Source organism: Pseudomyrmex gracilis, unplaced genomic scaffold (assembly GCF_002006095.1).
Source record: "Pseudomyrmex gracilis isolate BER0280 unplaced genomic scaffold, ASM200609v1 scaffold_18, whole genome shotgun sequence".
Classification (NCBI taxonomy): domain Eukaryota; kingdom Metazoa; phylum Arthropoda; class Insecta; order Hymenoptera; family Formicidae; genus Pseudomyrmex; species Pseudomyrmex gracilis.
This window is the reverse complement of record NW_018020602.1, coordinates 1,138,285-1,154,776: the sequence shown is the minus strand read 5'-3', so window position 1 is coordinate 1,154,776 and position 16,492 is coordinate 1,138,285. Positions and strand designations below refer to the sequence as shown.

The 16,492-nt window shown below is 32.5% G+C and overlaps 5 protein-coding genes across 6 annotated transcripts; 2 read left to right on the top strand and 3 right to left on the bottom strand.

Annotated features, from left to right (window-relative positions):
- LOC109851657 (NFU1 iron-sulfur cluster scaffold homolog, mitochondrial-like) lies at positions 1 to 1,932 on the top strand. 2 transcript variants are annotated; one of them, XM_020421943.1, is made up of 6 exons: positions 1 to 120; positions 185 to 259; positions 494 to 918; positions 1,056 to 1,156; positions 1,426 to 1,660; positions 1,847 to 1,885. In XM_020421943.1, the coding sequence occupies exons 1-5, from the start codon at positions 56 to 58 to the stop codon at positions 1,648 to 1,650; spliced, it is 891 nt and encodes a 296-aa protein (XP_020277532.1). In that variant the 5' UTR covers positions 1 to 55; the 3' UTR covers positions 1,651 to 1,660; positions 1,847 to 1,885. The 2 variants fall into 2 exon arrangements, with proteins under 2 accessions (XP_020277532.1, XP_020277531.1); XM_020421942.1 differs by having other exon boundaries at positions 1,426 to 1,932.
- On the bottom strand, positions 1,931 to 4,601 carry LOC109851656 (WD repeat-containing protein 46). Its single transcript, XM_020421941.1, has 6 exons — positions 4,426 to 4,601; positions 3,481 to 4,172; positions 3,078 to 3,394; positions 2,353 to 2,677; positions 2,149 to 2,262; positions 1,931 to 2,049 (listed from the first exon to the last, which is right to left on the bottom strand). The coding sequence occupies exons 1-6, from the start codon at positions 4,436 to 4,438 to the stop codon at positions 1,942 to 1,944; spliced, it is 1,569 nt and encodes a 522-aa protein (XP_020277530.1). The 5' UTR covers positions 4,439 to 4,601; the 3' UTR covers positions 1,931 to 1,941.
- Positions 4,602 to 4,940: 339 nt separating this feature from the next.
- Positions 4,941 to 9,350, top strand: LOC109851655 (nucleolar MIF4G domain-containing protein 1 homolog). The gene is made up of 8 exons (XM_020421940.1): positions 4,941 to 5,678; positions 5,975 to 6,558; positions 6,711 to 6,995; positions 7,087 to 7,274; positions 7,392 to 7,567; positions 7,661 to 8,007; positions 8,091 to 8,222; positions 8,299 to 9,350. The coding sequence occupies exons 1-8, from the start codon at positions 5,219 to 5,221 to the stop codon at positions 8,587 to 8,589; spliced, it is 2,463 nt and encodes an 820-aa protein (XP_020277529.1). The 5' UTR covers positions 4,941 to 5,218; the 3' UTR covers positions 8,590 to 9,350.
- On the bottom strand, positions 9,151 to 12,621 carry LOC109851659 (lysozyme-like). Its single transcript, XM_020421944.1, has 4 exons — positions 12,434 to 12,621; positions 10,591 to 10,779; positions 9,697 to 9,770; positions 9,151 to 9,613 (listed from the first exon to the last, which is right to left on the bottom strand). The coding sequence occupies exons 1-4, from the start codon at positions 12,495 to 12,497 to the stop codon at positions 9,476 to 9,478; spliced, it is 465 nt and encodes a 154-aa protein (XP_020277533.1). The 5' UTR covers positions 12,498 to 12,621; the 3' UTR covers positions 9,151 to 9,475.
- Positions 12,622 to 14,220: 1,599 nt separating this feature from the next.
- LOC109851660 (elongation factor 1-beta') lies at positions 14,221 to 15,955 on the bottom strand. Its single transcript, XM_020421945.1, has 3 exons — positions 15,774 to 15,955; positions 14,658 to 15,070; positions 14,221 to 14,519 (listed from the first exon to the last, which is right to left on the bottom strand). Exons 1-3 carry the CDS (start codon positions 15,851 to 15,853, stop codon positions 14,365 to 14,367), a joined length of 648 nt encoding a protein of 215 aa, XP_020277534.1. The 5' UTR covers positions 15,854 to 15,955; the 3' UTR covers positions 14,221 to 14,364.
- Positions 15,956 to 16,492: the final 537 nt, after the last annotated feature.

Genomic DNA, 16,492 nt, shown 5'->3' with positions numbered 1-16,492 from the left:
TTTACGCACGTTCCACACCATCTGACCTCTCCCTAAGAACTCGAAAGTTTATAAAATGGATAAAGTTTTAAAGATAACTTGCACAAAATCTGTGTTTTATGGAATTTCAACATATAATAGGTACGTATATGTTCAGAAATAACATAAATATTTGATATTTTGTAAGCATTTCTGATTTTTTTAGGTTATCAAACAAACTGAATTCAAAACAATGTATATCTGCAATTAGTAAAATATTATCCACACAAGATTATTCAACGTGAGTTGAATATATTATTTATTATTTTCTTTGTAATAAATACTTTAAAAACATTAAATTCAATACTTATATAGAATCGCTATATGTATTTACTAAAAGTTTTACTAAATGTGTATTGTATATATATGAATGAAATATAAATATTCATGTGTACATGCACTTATGGTTCTGAAAACTATAAAATTAGTGATGTTATGCTCTTACTGTAATATATAATGAAAAATTTTATTTCAGGTCTTTTCTCAGTGGTGTTAAAAACTTATATGGCAATACAACTGTATTTTCTAAATATAAACCTAAATATAAACCTTATGTATTTAATCAACAGAAGTGTAATATGTTTATTCAAACGCAAGATACACCAAATCCAAACAGCTTAAAATTCATCCCAGGAATATCAGTATTAGGAGAAGGATGTACAAAAGATTTCCCAAATATCAAAGATGCATATTGTTCACCACTTGCCAAGATGTTATTTAGAATTGAAGGTGTAAAAGCAGTATTTTTTGGACCTGACTTTATTACAATTACAAAAGTTGATGAAGATGTTGAATGGAAAGTATTGAAACCAGAGATTTTTGCTACTATTATGGATTTCTTCGCAAGTGGATTGCCAGTCATAGACAAAACTTCTCAAACTTCATCTGCAGTAGATACACGTATTTACAATCAAATTTTATATATTTTATAGGAGTATACAGATATGTAGTACTATAAAAATTATATATGTAAATATATATAAGGAAAATTATATATAATAATATACAGTATCGAATATCACTTACTGTGGTTGTAGAAATTAATGATGACGATGAAGTTGTTCAGATGATAAAAGAATTACTGGACACACGGATACGCCCTACAGTTCAAGAGGATGGTGGTGATATTGTATTCATGGTATTTTTCCAAATTTTATATAATATATGGACTCTCAGTGACAATCCACAAATAATGAAGTATTGAGATATTTATGTAGTGTGCTTTTTTAGCTATCAAAAAAACGTTTTTAAATATAACGTTATTAATTATTGCGAATTTCGCAAAATAGCAAATAACTTTTCTATTCAGTTTTACTCAATCTATCTCTATACTTCATCTATGTCAAAAGTTTTCAAACACTGTATATACACGTACACGTTTACACTAATTATTCGTAAATGTAACAGGGGTTTGAAGAAGGTATCGTAAAATTAAAAATGCAAGGCTCTTGTACCAATTGCCCAAGTTCTGTAGTAACATTGAAGAATGGTGTACAAAATATGATGCAATTTTATATACCTGAAGTACTTGGTGTTATACAAGTAGAAGATGAAACAGATAAAATTAGTAATAAAGAATTTCAGAAACTTGAACAAAAACTCAACAAAGAAGAAAAACCGACCGACAAATAAGTGATATCAGGTAAGAATTCTCCTATACATATATATATATATATTATATACACACAATGATTTGTGTGTGCATATACACGTGTGTGTGCGCGCATGCGCGCGTTTAAAAGAAAATTCTGTACTTCTCAGCAAGATAACGATGTTGTATAATATTGAACATACTGTGTATAGTTGATGGAATATTATCTTGTTATAGATGACAGCATTATACAAAATAAGCAATACTTTTTCTTCTCTTCTCAATTTATATAATTTATGTAAATACATACAATCATACAAATATGTTACACTTTATTGTTTTTTTTTAAGAAACCTATTTAATATACCGTAATTCTTTTGATTGTCTGTCTTTTCCGATGTCTCTTTCCGTGCTTCACAAATATAATCTTTGATTATTTCCTATAGATAAGAATAAAAGATAGTCAGTCAGATAATTGCATAAGCAAACATTCATATAAATATACAATTCATCAATGTTTAATTTATAAGTATGCTTACTCGACGATTTAATTCTTTTATTATCTTTTTATTTTTTATTATCTTGGCAATACCATTTTTACCCTTAGCTTTTGTCTGTCGAGGTTTGAAGTCAATTGATTTTGGTTTAATATACTGAAAAATGAAAATATTTAATTGTGTGCTTTAAAATATCATAATTGACTGAGATACTTAATTAGTCGGTAGTTTGCTTTTTTTATTTACCAAAATGTTTTTCTTTGCTTCTACTTTGTTCTTCAAAGTATCTGTATCAACTTCAACAACATCAGTCGAATCGAGAGTAATAAATTCTGGTTGTATTTTCTCTAAAAGTGCCTTTACTTCTGCCTCTCTCCTCTGACTCTTAGTTTGGAAAGGATTAACTTCGAATGCATCATAATTTGCTTCTGCACTCCCTGGCACCAAAAGAGATGAAAATTCATTTGTTGTAGAAATTCCTAATATATCTTCGTACGGACAAAATTTTACACAACATATATTGCGAGCAATCTTGTGTCGCAAATATGGCGTAAAATCACCGGATGTTTCCCTGATAAAAAAAAAATGTATGAATAATAACGCTAACATATTCCTGTGTGTAAAAGTAATTAAATACAGTTATACACACGCGCGCGCGCGAATATATACCCTAATAGGCAAATTGTGAAAATACTGCACAAAAATGGCATCATGAATAACGACGATTTTGCAATGATTGCACTAAGATGATTCGCCATATCTTTATTCTTTTGCCGAAATAATATTTGGACAGTAATTTTGCAAACACCTACAAATATTTGATAAAAGATCTATGTTTGTACATCTCTTTCCTAAAATATATCTGTATAATTGCAAATTTTAATTTTAGTGCAAGATTTTGTCACATAATTTTGTAAATGTTTTCCTATCAGGGTATATATATATATATATTACATAGTAAATTTCTATACCTGTAAACTTCTACCACATTACCCATTGAAAGTGCAAGCAAACCACGTTGACTATAACACATATGATGAGCAGCAGAACGAAGATGCACATGACTTACTGGTCCTGTTAACTGTCTAATGTCAAATATCTTGACAGATTTATCTATACTACTAGTTGCCATGTAAGTTCCATATGGATGAACAGTACATGTCATGATTGGTTGGTGATGACAGAGTAATTTTGCTAATGGTTTAACAGAGTTTGGAGACCACATAGAGACTATTCCTTTTGAATCACCCACACATAATACCGCATTACTTGGATTCTGTGTCATCACCTATCGGAATGTAATAATGACTTGTATAAACATTGAATAAAATACTAACATGACTTTGTAAAAAAAGAAATTTTTATAAAATTTACAGATATTCGGCCTAGATGTGAATTGTAACGGGCGACGAGCTTGCCTATAGATACATCCAACCAAGCCATATTACCATCTTTAGACCCACTGGCTAATAAAAAGTGATATGGCAAAAATTCTAATTTCGTCACACCATTCATTCTTTTCAAACAGTGTAACTCTACTCCTTGATTGTCATATATATAAACCCAATCTTTCTGTGCTACTGCAAACATAGTTTCCAAATGCAACCATGTGACATCATGCACAGACTCCATTACATTCATTTCACAAGCTAGTTTTTTTGTCACCCAATCAAAAGCTGCCACATGACCTTGTTTTCCACCCAAAAGTAAATGTCTACCATTTCTGGTATATTTGAAGCAATATGGGCCAAACTGCAGATCTAATTTAAATTGTTTGGCTGCACTTGTTATATCTACATTATTCACAATTTGCTTTTGTTTATATTCAGTAGTGATTTCTCCAGGATCAGCTTCTAAATAGCCATTTTCTTCTGTCAATAATAATTCTGTTCTGGCGGAAGCTTCAATCGCCTTCTCTATAGCTTGTTCTTTGTGTTTTACTTTTGCTCTGAGCACTTTATTTTTTATTGCACTTGTTTTTTCTTTTAAGTCAATTCCAGGACCTTTAGAATATTTTTGTAATATTTGTTTATCAATTTGTACTTTTCCAGGATTTTTTTTATTTGCTACAAATAAAAATCATTACATTGTAGATTACAGATTATAATTTCTTTTATTTTACTAGTCTATTACACACATGCATACATTATAAAAAATAATTAAGACATTTAATCAACACAAATAATAATAATAAAACTAACTTTGTTTTGTTAGGGCCTGAGCACAATAGAGAAAATATTAGAAATGAGAATTAAAAACACAGGTTAAATGTAAACATGAGAAAAGAACAAACATAAAAAATAGTTTTAATCATCATACCTAATTGTTTCATTGTGATTTGAATTTAATAATCACACAGTTATGTAGTAATGTACACTCGTCAACTTCTTTTCTTCAATGTTTTAATGACTGGTGGTTTGGTTTGGTGCAACAGAGTTGCAAGATCGAGCAGAGAGCAACGTGAGCATCGAGCGGTGGGGAAACTTACACAAGCCAGAACCGCCGCTATGTGTACGACGTCACAACTTTTTTGTAGGGGAAGTGCGCGAAACGAACGCGTTTTTGTCCGTCGAAATTCTCTTCTCTATTTGAATCGAGTGTAGATACAGAATTGATTCCCAGATAACGCTACATAACTACAGATGTAACGGCTTTGTTTAGGAACCGGTTCTGTAACACTTCTGTTATTTTTTGTATTTTTTGTTACATTCAATTATTTTTTCAAATTTATACTAATGATTTTTAACAAATAATAACGGATTGAAATTAATCCATACTATAACTACTTATTGACTGTCAATCGCCTACTGCTATTTCTTATTTCTACTACTTTTCTTGTCCACCAATCATCGCGTCACTAAACAAGGATACAAAGTATCTATCCTTGTCTGAGGTTGGACCATTTCTTCTCCACAGAGAAGATAGAGAACGCGCAATCTATTTTTTATAGGTATGTCTATGGCCATAATAGCACTAAACCTAACTTAACTCGGTTCACTGAGCCATCTTTGCACCAAATCAAACCAAACCAATTAGTTGATAAAATAAAAATTTCTTGTACGTAAAAGTATTGTGATTGTACAGTAATTGAAAAAAAGGGATATTTTGCAAAATGGGACGCGTTCAGCGTAAAAGAGTGTATGAAAAAAACAAACTTAAGAAGATTAGACCGATAGAAAAAACACGTAAGCAATTACGCAAGGAAAAAAGGCAACAGAAGAAGATAAACAGAGCCGCGTATTATCAAAAACAACGCTCGAAAAACGGAGATGTTTTGTTTAATCAAAAAAAGAAAAAGGAGGAAACTTTTGATACTTCCAATCAAGTATTAAAAACTAATGATACAATGACGAAGAACTACAAAAAAGTCGATGTTGAACAAATGCAAATACAACAAAAACGTAAAAAGGAAGATAAAGCGGAAAAAAGAATGAAGAAACGGAAAACAAAACAATTGAAACTGGATAACCTGGAAGAAGATAAAATAATAAAGCACTTAGAGAAACAATTGAAGCTAAACAAACGCAAGAGCAAATCTATTTCGAAGTCTTTCGTGTCAGATGGTTTAGATTGTATCCTTTATTTGTGTAATTGTTACAGTAGTTTTATAAATATATTTGTATTTAATATTATACTTTCAAAAATAGAGTTGTTCGGAAGAGCGTTTTTTAATGAAATTAAAATCTTATTGTATCGACTCATTTAGCTTCTGTAAAAAAATGTTCATATATAATTAGGTTAGGTGGTTGATGTTTTTATTTGTACAATATTTTTTGTACGTACATGTGTCACATGTGATAATGCTATTGAAAAATGCTCAAAATTTTGGAACAACTCGACGTTTTATATTTTCTTAGCATTTGCTTAGATCTTTTAGATTTTTGTGATTCGGAGAATAGAAATTATTTAGCTGAAACTGAAAAACAGCTGTTGCAGACTGGCTTGAACGTAGAATTCAAGGAGGACTTGAACATGGTTATTAGTGATAACGAAGATGAAGATGAGAAACAGAATGAGGAAAAAAGTATGATAGATGATAGAAATAACAGCCAGAAAAACATGATTCAAAATAGAATAGATGATTCCAAACAGAATGAAGAAGATGAAAATATCTTATTTGATGAAAATTTAGATCAAGATGATGAGATTTTAGAAGAAGAAACAAGTGATTTAAATCTTAAATTAGATAATGAAGAAACAGAAAATAAAGAGGAAAGCCACAATGATATCTCAGAAAAATCAAACAATAATGATGGTTTATGGGAAGACATTTATGGCAGACAGAGAGACAAACAGGGCAATGTAGTATCAGACAGATATGTACCACCTGCTGCACGTGTTGTAAACACAGATGTTTCTTTAGATAATGAGAGAACTCATAGATTGCAGAGACAATTGAAGGGTATTTTAAACAAATTAGCAGAGCAAAATATGTACACCATTGCAAAGGAGGTAATTGATTGTCAACAAAAGATGCTACACTTAAATATAATAGCAATATAATTGAATTAAAAACTAATTATTATCTGTAAAAAAAGAATAAAAAACCTCTTATAGTAATGTTCTTTTAAGTTAAAACTTGTGAAAACTTTTATATGTTGTAGGTAGAAGAAATATATATGTCAAACAGTCGTAATGATGTAAATGTGTTGCTTTCTAAATTAATGATGGAAAGTATAATCACATCAATATCAACTCCAGACCGTCTCATCTGTGAGCACATGATGTTGATCACTATATTGCATGCCAATGTTGGTACAGAAGTTGGCGCACATTTTTTGCTCACTTTTGTGAAAAAGTTGGATCAATTAATGGAGGGGTCTCACTGTGTTGAGAACAAACAATTAGATAATATAATCCTTATGATTTCACATCTCTATAATTTTAAGGTAAAACATTGTCAGTAAATTTTTGTAATATATTTATGAATTTTTTTACATAATATTTATACTTTACTGTCTGTCGTTCCTATTTTATTAGATATACGGTCATCGCCTCTTATATCAGATATTGGAAAAACTAGCTGCAAAATTTACAGAAAAAGAAATCGAACTAATATTATTAATCTTGAAAACAGTAGGGTTTCAATTGAGAAAAGATGATCCAGTTGCGTTAAAGGAGTTTATAATAAATTTGCAACAAAAAGCAAATACTGCAACTCAGGAAAAGTAAGTTTTTCAATTTTCCAGTATTAAAAACAGATATGTATATTTTATTTTCAAAATTGTTATATCTTTCAAATTGTCCATGCATTATTTTATATTACTTTACCGGTATCATTTTAGTTCGAGAGTCAAATTTATGTTAAATGTATTGCTAGCAATAAAAAACAATAATGTGAGCAAAATACCTCATTATGATTCATCCTGGATAGAACATTTGAAGAAAATTCTAAAGAACTTTATTCATAAAGGCAACATCGTTACACAGTTCAATATAACTCTAGAAGATTTGCTAGAAGGTATATACAAAACATATCTATACCTTGATAAGAAAAAAATATACGTAACATACTATTGTTAGTAACAGATTACTGCTCACTTTCCTATTTTAGCCGACGAAAGAGGCAAATGGTGGGTAGTAGGTTCGGCTTGGTCCGGTCTCGGGAATAAATTAGAGAAAACTTCGAAAGTGACAAAACAAAAGTATAGCGAAGAAATAATGGAGCTGGCGCATAAACAGAGAATGAACACCGATATCAGAAGAGACATTTTTTGCGTGTTAATGACAGCGGAGGATTATTTAGACGCTTTCGAGAAAATACATCAGCTAGGCTTGAAAACTCAACAGCAAAGAGAAGTTGTTTATGTCATCCTGAGTTGTTGCATTCAGGAAAAAAAGTTCAATCTTTACTACGCTATTTTGGCACAGAAACTATGTGATTCTGACAGAAAGTATCAAGTACGTGCATGATATGACTGAAATTATTTTATTTTACAAAGAACACGTTTGCGTTAGTGGCTGTTAATAATCGTTTGTTATAGTTAAGTATACAATTCGCATTGTGGGATAAACTGAAGACACTGAATGATTTGAATACGGTGCAGCTAACAAACTTGATAAAGCTTCTTATTCACTTGTTTTTAAACAAAGGTCTTCCTCTTTCTGTTTTAAAAGTATGTAAATGTATATTGTCTCTTTGTTCATCTGTTTTTAAAACATCTCTTGTATATTTTTATAATTCTTTTGCAGATTATCCACTTCACTGAATTAGATAAGCTTACCATGAGACTCGTGCGACAAATTATGCTAGGAATACTTCTGCATAAAAATGAAGAGGCCTGTTTCGAAGTGTTTAGCAGAATATCGTTTTCTCCAAAGTTGCAGACTTTCAGAGAAAGTCTTCGATTGTTTATTAATCATTTCTTGATAAAAAACATCTCTACTGTCGAAAACTTGCAAGAACAAAGTAAACTATTAAAAACACGGGCAGAACATGTAGATAAAATCTTAAGCACTCGAGACTCGAAGTCTGTATTTTAAACAATATATTCTAAACAAAGATCCAGGTAAAATCCAAGTATGTTGATTGGTTATCAAATAGAGTTTTATAAAGAACTCTATTTGATAGCCAATCAATCAATAAAGAACTCTATTTGATAGCCAATCAATATATTTAAAATCTTTGTCGTACGACAAATGTAATACTAGCCTAAGACGAAAATTTTGTTCATTCCCTTTCGCTTCGCGGAAAGGAAAAAAAACTTCGATAACTCGAAACCTCTACAACTCGAAGATTTTTGCTGCGTTCCGAGTTACGCATATGTCTATACTATACGTCACGTGTACTATAGATAAATGCGCGCATATGCGTAACTCGGAACGCAGCCTTTAGCTCTTCCCTTGAGATTCGAGTTATCGAGGTTTGATTGTATTTGGTTTAAAATTTGAGGATCCCAAAACGGGCGATTTTTAAGATCACTCTTTCAGTCCGAGTTTCTGATTTTAAAGGTTTTTATATAGAGATATAAATGTGCGAGATTTGTAAAATATATTTTTATATTTTTTTCTAAAAGAGTACATTATAAAAATACGTGTAATATATATATTTATATCAACCTATACTTATCAATACTTGGGTACTTTTTAGCAAGACACCGTATAACACAGTGTCTACTAATGTGAGTGAGACACACCGATATACTCTTTCTACACTAATGGACATTGTGTTACACTGTGTTTTGCTGGAAAGCACTCTGTATCTTTCTTTATAATTATAAAATATAGACGAGCGTACAAAAAAAGAATTAATGTAGATCACAATGTATCAATAAGAGAATTGAAAGACGATTATCATCTGAATATCTGATAAATATGATAGAAAATGAGTTGTTTCGGATATTTTATGCTACGGGAATTTGGCTGATAATTATTGTCCAAACGTTCGCACACACAACTTGAACTTGTTCTCGTATTTCGAATTTAATGTGCCGGTGCAGGCGCCCGCACCGAGTCGATGAACACGCAGATAATCTTCGCAGTCTACCACCCCATTACCGGTGCAATCCTGTTTATTGCATGCAAAATATTTGTTGTATCAGTGAAGACCAAGTAAATATCGAATAATACAAATATCAGAACTGATTTTACCTGAGCATATTTAGCCATGTAGCCTTGTATAGCACGAGCGGCGCAGTAGGGATCGTTAACACATCGAGGGTAAGCTAACAACAAGAGAAAAACAATTACTTTGTCTATGCTTGTACGTTTCTCACAATGAACAAACTTGTATAGTATATAAATAGATGTCCAAGAGCGTTATATATACATATACACTGAAACTTCATTTATTTTCCCACTCATGAAACATGAGCACTTTATTTATTTTCCTTTCAGAGGGGATCCCACTACTGCTGCGGAGTAAAGGTGGTTTTCCATTACGATTGCAGTGTGATTGGCTGCTGCAAATCATGCCGTTTTCCGCGCCTCGTTTGCTCTGCTAAGTGCGAGAAGGGAGAATGAGAAAGAAGTAAGAGTGGGAGATAGAGAAGAAACTAAGTGGGAATATAACTGAGAGATTTTATGGGAAGATAATCGAGTGAGAAGATAAGTGAGAGGGAAAATAAATGAAGTTTCAGTGTAGTATCTTAACTGGTAAAAAATATTGAAACTTATCAACAGGTGAGTTGGTATAAACAGTTGCAAATAAAACAAAAATGTTATAATAAAACAAATCTTTTTTTATCTTGGACTATAGAGGTCAGATGAAAAAATGATTCAGATAAAAGTTGTTTGTTTTTTACATAGAATAAAATATCGTAAAGAAAAATAGAGGTTTCCATTTAAAAAAAAAACAAGTTGACTTTGAAATGACCTTGAAAACGTCCACTAACTCAAAAATCAGTGACGCTATTTTGTTCCCACCTCAAAACCAAGCAAGTTTAGTCTGAATTATTTTTTTGGAAAATGCATAGCTCTCGCGATATTCCGTTGTGCTAAGTTAAATGGTTCACACTGTATATATATCAGGAAGATATATCTCACCGTCACTGCTGGTGCTTGGCTCGCCGTTTAAGGTCGGCTTACCGGCGTCAGCCCAATAGCCCCACGTTATGGCGAACGGTCCGCATACCGACTCCGAACATCCGATAGTGGTGTTACATCCCGAGCTGACTTCACATATACAGCCTATGCAGGCTCGAGACACAGCTCCAGGCGGAACTTCTAACTGAGCTGAACAAAAGATAGTATATAAAACGGATATTAGTATATAAATTAATATATACGGGTATTAGTATATAAAAAAATTAATTTTGTAATTATTTGATGATTATATAAAAAGAAATAATCAATAATACTTTTAGAATGTTTTTGAGAAAATTTTAATAAAAAAAAAAAAACAATGAAGTTCGTCGGATTTCTGCGACATGGATTCTGCATTTTTTCACGGTTCGCGTTTACGTTGTATCTGCACCGGACGTGATTATGTTTCATAGTGTCATGTTTAAAAATATAACTTAAATCAGCCCGTGAATTCAAATCACGTTCAGACGCCCACCACGCGTGACAATCATAATGGAAACCTGTTCCTTCGATGTTTTCAGATCATATCTTGTTTATTCTGCGTGGGCCTTGTTACTACAATTATTTCGACAAAAAATTATTTAAATTTCTCGACCGTTTAGAATGCAGAGTCTTTTCAGAACTGTCGAATATATTATAATTATATCACGACGATCAAACTGACAAATTCAAATCTTGATTTTTGGTCAATCAGTTTTCACTTTCTAGATCAGATCGATCATCTTATTATTCTCATTATAGTCGCAGCAAAAAGTAAATTGTTTATTGGAGTCAAGGTCTTTTTGATCCGTGTCAATCGCGTGATAAATCCATCATTGATACTGTTATATTACAACGAATTCGGTAGCTTGCACTAGTGCAATACCAAATTCGCGCGCTGTTAGATTTTTCGTCTTCGTGTAATATCAATACACATGGTGTTCTCGGAGTTTCCAGAGATTGAAAAAATAATTTCGTATATAACACGTTCTACAACACATATTCACTTTAAATATATTTATTATTATGTGCTATATTTACAATTATGTGCTATTATTCAGATAAATTATTTTTATTATTATTTCATGTACTTTTTTATTACAGTGATAATTATAGAGGCGATTATAATTAAATGTAATTTATCGTTGAGTTTAACGAGGCTATCAAGGAAAATTATAGGAAAATTATAATACATTTGTGATAATTACATTCGACATTTTTCTCGTTATTCTTAAATTTTGTTTTTCATTGGAAACAATAGCCTACAACTTTTACATCATCAGAATCTTTTGAAGCTGCTAATTGACGTTTCCGCAATTGTTATCGGTAGTGCATCGTTAAAACAGAACTTGTGAAGAAATGCGATTAGAGCATCCTAATTAATCAATATATTTGCAATATTGATAATTAGACTTACAATGTAACAAATAATTTGCATTTATTTCAGGAAAAAATAACTAATCAAGTTTATACGCTAGTAGTCCGGAGTTATCTGAAACTTTTTATAATAAACGTAACGTAAAACATAAATATATAATATAACGTCATCAAAACGGACGTATGACAGTAGTATGATAAACGTAATATTTTGCGACAATAGCGTGAGAAGCTAATAATGAAAACAAAGTATAAAGTAGAAATATAAAGTTAAAGAAAGAAAGAAACTTTGAATTGAGTAATTTTTCATTTTCAACAAACAATATAATGTTATATAGAAATACTTGACTTTTTAAAAAAAATATTTCTATATAATAATAAAATAATAAATTTTATATAAAAACAATGAATTACATTGTTCTCTCATTAAAAAATGTGAATAACTCACCGTAAGAATAAACGCAGAATAGCGCGACTGTCGCCGCGACAGCCCACAAAAATCTCGCGAACATTTTGGGATGTTGCTGCTGATGATGATCCACAAAGAGCCAACGTTTATCACTGTGCTCGTTGGCTAACGCAAGATTCCGCGGTATCGAGTCGTCTACGGCGATTGCTTTCTTATATATGACGATCGCGCGATGGAAGAGGCAAGGACAGAGTTGCAAGAGGATACAAAAAGAGCGGGGAAAGAGCGTCTGGGAAACATTGCGACCGAAGGACGAGAATTTCATTATCGTTTATCGCATCAGAAAAGAAGAAGAAGAGCGGCACCGATTTCGAAAATAGAAACCGAAAAAACAAATAATTTTTTGTCTCTTTCAACTGTGGTCATCAAGAACTTCTCTCGTTTTAAGTTGATTAAAGCGATAAATTAAAGCACATCGCAGATAATTTTTATCTCGCAGAAATCTTGCCATTTCTTCTTTTATTTATTGATTTGAGAAAATGTTAAATTACAGACAATATACATATATCAGTAGTATTTTTATGATACACGTCCGCATGAATCACACAAATAGTCATAACTAGAGACTATACTGGAGAATTCTTTTTTCACTATTTTTATGATGCCTTGGCTGGAGTTTGTGAGAGATATTTCTTTTTTTATGTTATTTTAATATTTATCAACTGTACGTCTCTCTCTTTCTCTCTTATTTACATGTTTAGTCTTTAGATGTTAGTCATTTTATAACTATTTATAGAGCAGAAAGATCCGAGTAAAAATTATCTGTCCCCGATTTTTCAATCAATTTCTGCGTCACTCGCGTTTAGTTTTCATTTGTGAACGTCTTTTACGTATACAAATATTGATGCTTCCGCTCAAAAACTTGTGAACAGATAACAAGAAAAACGAGAAGAACGAGTTCTGAATCGTCCTTTCACCAACGATATATAAGTAAATCTGCGACGGGAAGAAGATAAAAAAGGAGAAAACATGCGTGTTGTCCTAATCGCGTTGTTTCTCGTAGCGGACGGGCCTTGGAAATAATTCTCGCATGCTTTTGCAAACCGTAACAGCCTTTTTTAATATAATACATATCGAACTCTGTCGTGTTCGATATTTATATACCTCAAAGAGAAATACGAGAACCGCAACTAACTGGATCTTTAAGTTCAATGTCAATGCCCGCGCGCACGCTTCTCGCGACCTCGAACTTCTACAATTGATACTTTTCCTTCGGAACGAGTTTGCAAGGAACGCAGACATGGCTGAGGACGAAAGCTTACATCCTCGTGCATGTCTGTACGTAATATTAATATCGGAATAATTGTATGTGGTTTGTTTTATTGTTTAAATAAAAATATGCTCATTGCGAGGAAAAAACTGAAGAAATTCTGTTTTCCTAGAAATAATGAACACAACTGATTGATGCATCTGTGACGTTCATTACGTGGATTAAAACTCGAGAATTCCATTACATCATCATACGAGCGATAATGCGGTAAAAATCCTTGTCGCGCAGCAACAAATTTCTTGTGACGTGATTTTCTTAGCTACACGCAGCTGATAACAAATATCACACCAAGTGATTTGCTATCTAAAGCTTAATATTGCACGAAATATTGCGCTTTTGAATTTAATTTTTTCGCGAACAGTAAAAGTCCATATGTTAACATTACAACAGTACCAGAAGCGAATGATTATTTCAATTACTCCGTATTACGAGTGCAATATTATTAACATCAATTATTAAAATACGTGTGAGGTATTAAAATAAATACACTCGCAAATGTGAAGCTACAGCAGCATTATATTACTCTCGAAGACCGCATTATAGAAAACTCTTTGGGTGTATTAAGAGAGTAACAAATTATATATACAAACAATTAATATTTATTAATCCAATATTAAAAGTAATGAGCTGTTTCTTTCCTTTAGATTTTGTTGAACGAAGCAATATCTACGGATTGAACTAGGTCTTCATTTTCTTGAATTTGTTCCATTAACAAATCCACCGACACTTTCTCGTCTTCTATCACGCACATTATTTGTAACTTGTTTATGCCATAGCCCACTGGGACAAGTTTTGCTGTAAAGAGAATTACGCGTATATTTTATGGTTTATGTTTGTAAACAATTTAACAATACATATATATATACACACACACATATATATATATAGATATATGTATGTGTGTCTCTGTTGAACAATGAAGGTGTAACTTACATGCACCCCAAACAAGACCGTCCATCTGGATCGATCTCACTGCTTTTTCCATCACTTCCATGTCTGTTTCATCCCCCCAACTCTTAACGTCAAGCACGATACTCGACTTGGCGATTACCGCAGGCTTCTTCGACTTCTTTTCCGCGTACGCTTTTAACCTTTCCTCTCTAATTTTTGCAGCTTCCACGTCCTCTTCATCGTCTGAGCCGAATAAGTCTAAATCATCATCGTCGTCGTTCGCCTTTGCCGTGTTGGCAATACAAAAAATAGCCGGGGCTTTCTTTTCACCAGGAAGTGACTTAAGATCGTAAGACTTTATGTGATTGTACCAGCGAAGAACATGAGGATTTGAAGATGTCGGTGTTTTTCCAAGAGCCTCAAGTACTGCAACATCAGCCTGAGTTGGTTGCCACCTATCAAGAGTATAAAGTCCTCTATATATTATTTTTTCTTTCAACATTAATTCTTTATAACTTGAGAGTATTGTATGATTATTACAAATTTATACACAACATTTATCAAGAGCAGAACGATCAATATTGTTCTTTTGGTATGAAAAACCATTTATAATAGTATTTATAAGTTTCCATATGTTTCAATGTTGTTGAATTATACATATTTGATACACATAAAATCTTTCGAATTGTATTCTTGTCACAAATAACTTTTTACATAAATAACGGATGGACAATAAATAAAAATTGTAGAAACTTAAACTGGTTAAAAAAAAAAAAAAAATTGTTTCTATAAAAACACTCATCGAAAAGATAATCAAAAATGCAAAAATAAATGTAAAGTGTGTGCGTGCATGTATATCTGTTCGGTGCCACATGTTCATACATGACACGGGGAAACATGACCACGCTTACGACATTAAAGGCTATAAATGAAATAGGGGAATGCGATATTTGTAGCATTCTTTATTTCATTTATAGCCTTTAATGTCTCGCAGCGAAGTGAATTGTCTCTTTTGCAAGAAATATATAAGAAACGTCATGATACATCAGAGATGAGAACAAAATCCATCGAATGCCGATACACGGAAGCACGTGTACCGGGAAGACAGTTTTGCGGAGAGCGAGAGAGAGAGAGCAAAGACGCTAAAAGTAAACTTACCCCTCAATATAACTGCGATCAGCTAAGTAGGTATTGAGGTCCTCGACACCCTTGTCTGTTTTGAGGTCACCTACGGCCATGGCAAAAGCGTGATCAAAATTAAGTAAATAAGTGACAGGAAGATGATCGGATCAGCGTAAAGGGATTCCCTTCGTCTTGTCGCCGAAAGAGAGAGCTACGTACGTCGCGTACTTGACCTACCTTCATGTGGTGCAATCTGAAGCCTATGTCACACTACGGATTTGGATTGAGATTGGATTGCAATTTGGCCAATCAGAGCGAAGATCACTAAACTTAAGATTGGTTTTCTTTCTTCTGATTGGTCAAATTTCAATCCAATCTCAATCCCAAACGGTAGTGTGACATAGGCTTGAAGGGAAAACAATCACTATAATAACGCGATTTTATACTCGGTTCAAATTGAGAAAAGAACCCTACTGCGTATAGGGAAAGAAAAATGAGCAAAGTAGGAATCAGGGTTGGGTTATTCGAGCATTTTCTAGAGTTTTTTACATTTTACTGTTTTTTACGGTAAAATGCGTATAAAATGTATAATATTTATCAAAGTATAATCAGAGAGAAACCTGAGAGCGGCCATCCTAATGTAAATTTTTACGACGGTTTCAGCCGCTGGTTTTAGCCGTATTTCCACAAAAGTGGAACTCAAAGGCCGTTCTACATTAAACGCAAGTAGCAGATCTCGTGGAATTGACCAATTG

Bases quoted from the DNA above. Each gene is read 5' to 3' on its own strand.
- LOC109851657 (XM_020421942.1), top strand. From the start codon at position 56: ATGGATAAAGTTTTAAAGATAACTTGCACAAAATCTGTGTTTTATGGA. The intron at 121-184 runs GTACGTATATGT...TGATTTTTTTAG, and splicing joins GGAATTTCAACATATAATAG to GTTATCAAACAAACTGAATT. The intron at 260-493 runs GTGAGTTGAATA...ATTTTATTTCAG, and splicing joins TCCACACAAGATTATTCAAC to GTCTTTTCTCAGTGGTGTTA.
- LOC109851659 (XM_020421944.1), bottom strand. From the start codon at position 12,497: ATGTTCGCGAGATTTTTGTGGGCTGTCGCGGCGACAGTCGCGCTATTC. The intron at 9,771-10,590 runs GTGAGATATATC...TCTTGTTGTTAG, and splicing joins GCCAAGCACCAGCAGTGACG to CTTACCCTCGATGTGTTAAC. The intron at 9,614-9,696 runs GTAAAATCAGTT...TGCAATAAACAG, and splicing joins ACATGGCTAAATATGCTCAG to GATTGCACCGGTAATGGGGT.
- LOC109851655 (XM_020421940.1), top strand. From the start codon at position 5,219: ATGGGACGCGTTCAGCGTAAAAGAGTGTATGAAAAAAACAAACTTAAG. The intron at 5,679-5,974 runs GTATCCTTTATT...GCATTTGCTTAG, and splicing joins CGTGTCAGATGGTTTAGATT to ATCTTTTAGATTTTTGTGAT. The intron at 7,568-7,660 runs GTATATACAAAA...TTCCTATTTTAG, and splicing joins TCTAGAAGATTTGCTAGAAG to CCGACGAAAGAGGCAAATGG.
- LOC109851656 (XM_020421941.1), bottom strand. The intron at 2,678-3,077 runs GTATAGAAATTT...TTTTTTTATCAG, and splicing joins AATGTGGTAGAAGTTTACAG to GGAAACATCCGGTGATTTTA. The intron at 2,263-2,352 runs GTAAATAAAAAA...TTCATTTTTCAG, and splicing joins AAGCAAAGAAAAACATTTTG to TATATTAAACCAAAATCAAT.
- LOC109851660 (XM_020421945.1), bottom strand. From the start codon at position 15,853: ATGGCCGTAGGTGACCTCAAAACAGACAAGGGTGTCGAGGACCTCAAT. The intron at 15,071-15,773 runs GTAAGTTTACTT...TACTCTTGATAG, and splicing joins GATCGCAGTTATATTGAGGG to GTGGCAACCAACTCAGGCTG. The intron at 14,520-14,657 runs GTAAGTTACACC...TTCTCTTTACAG, and splicing joins CGGTCTTGTTTGGGGTGCAT to CAAAACTTGTCCCAGTGGGC.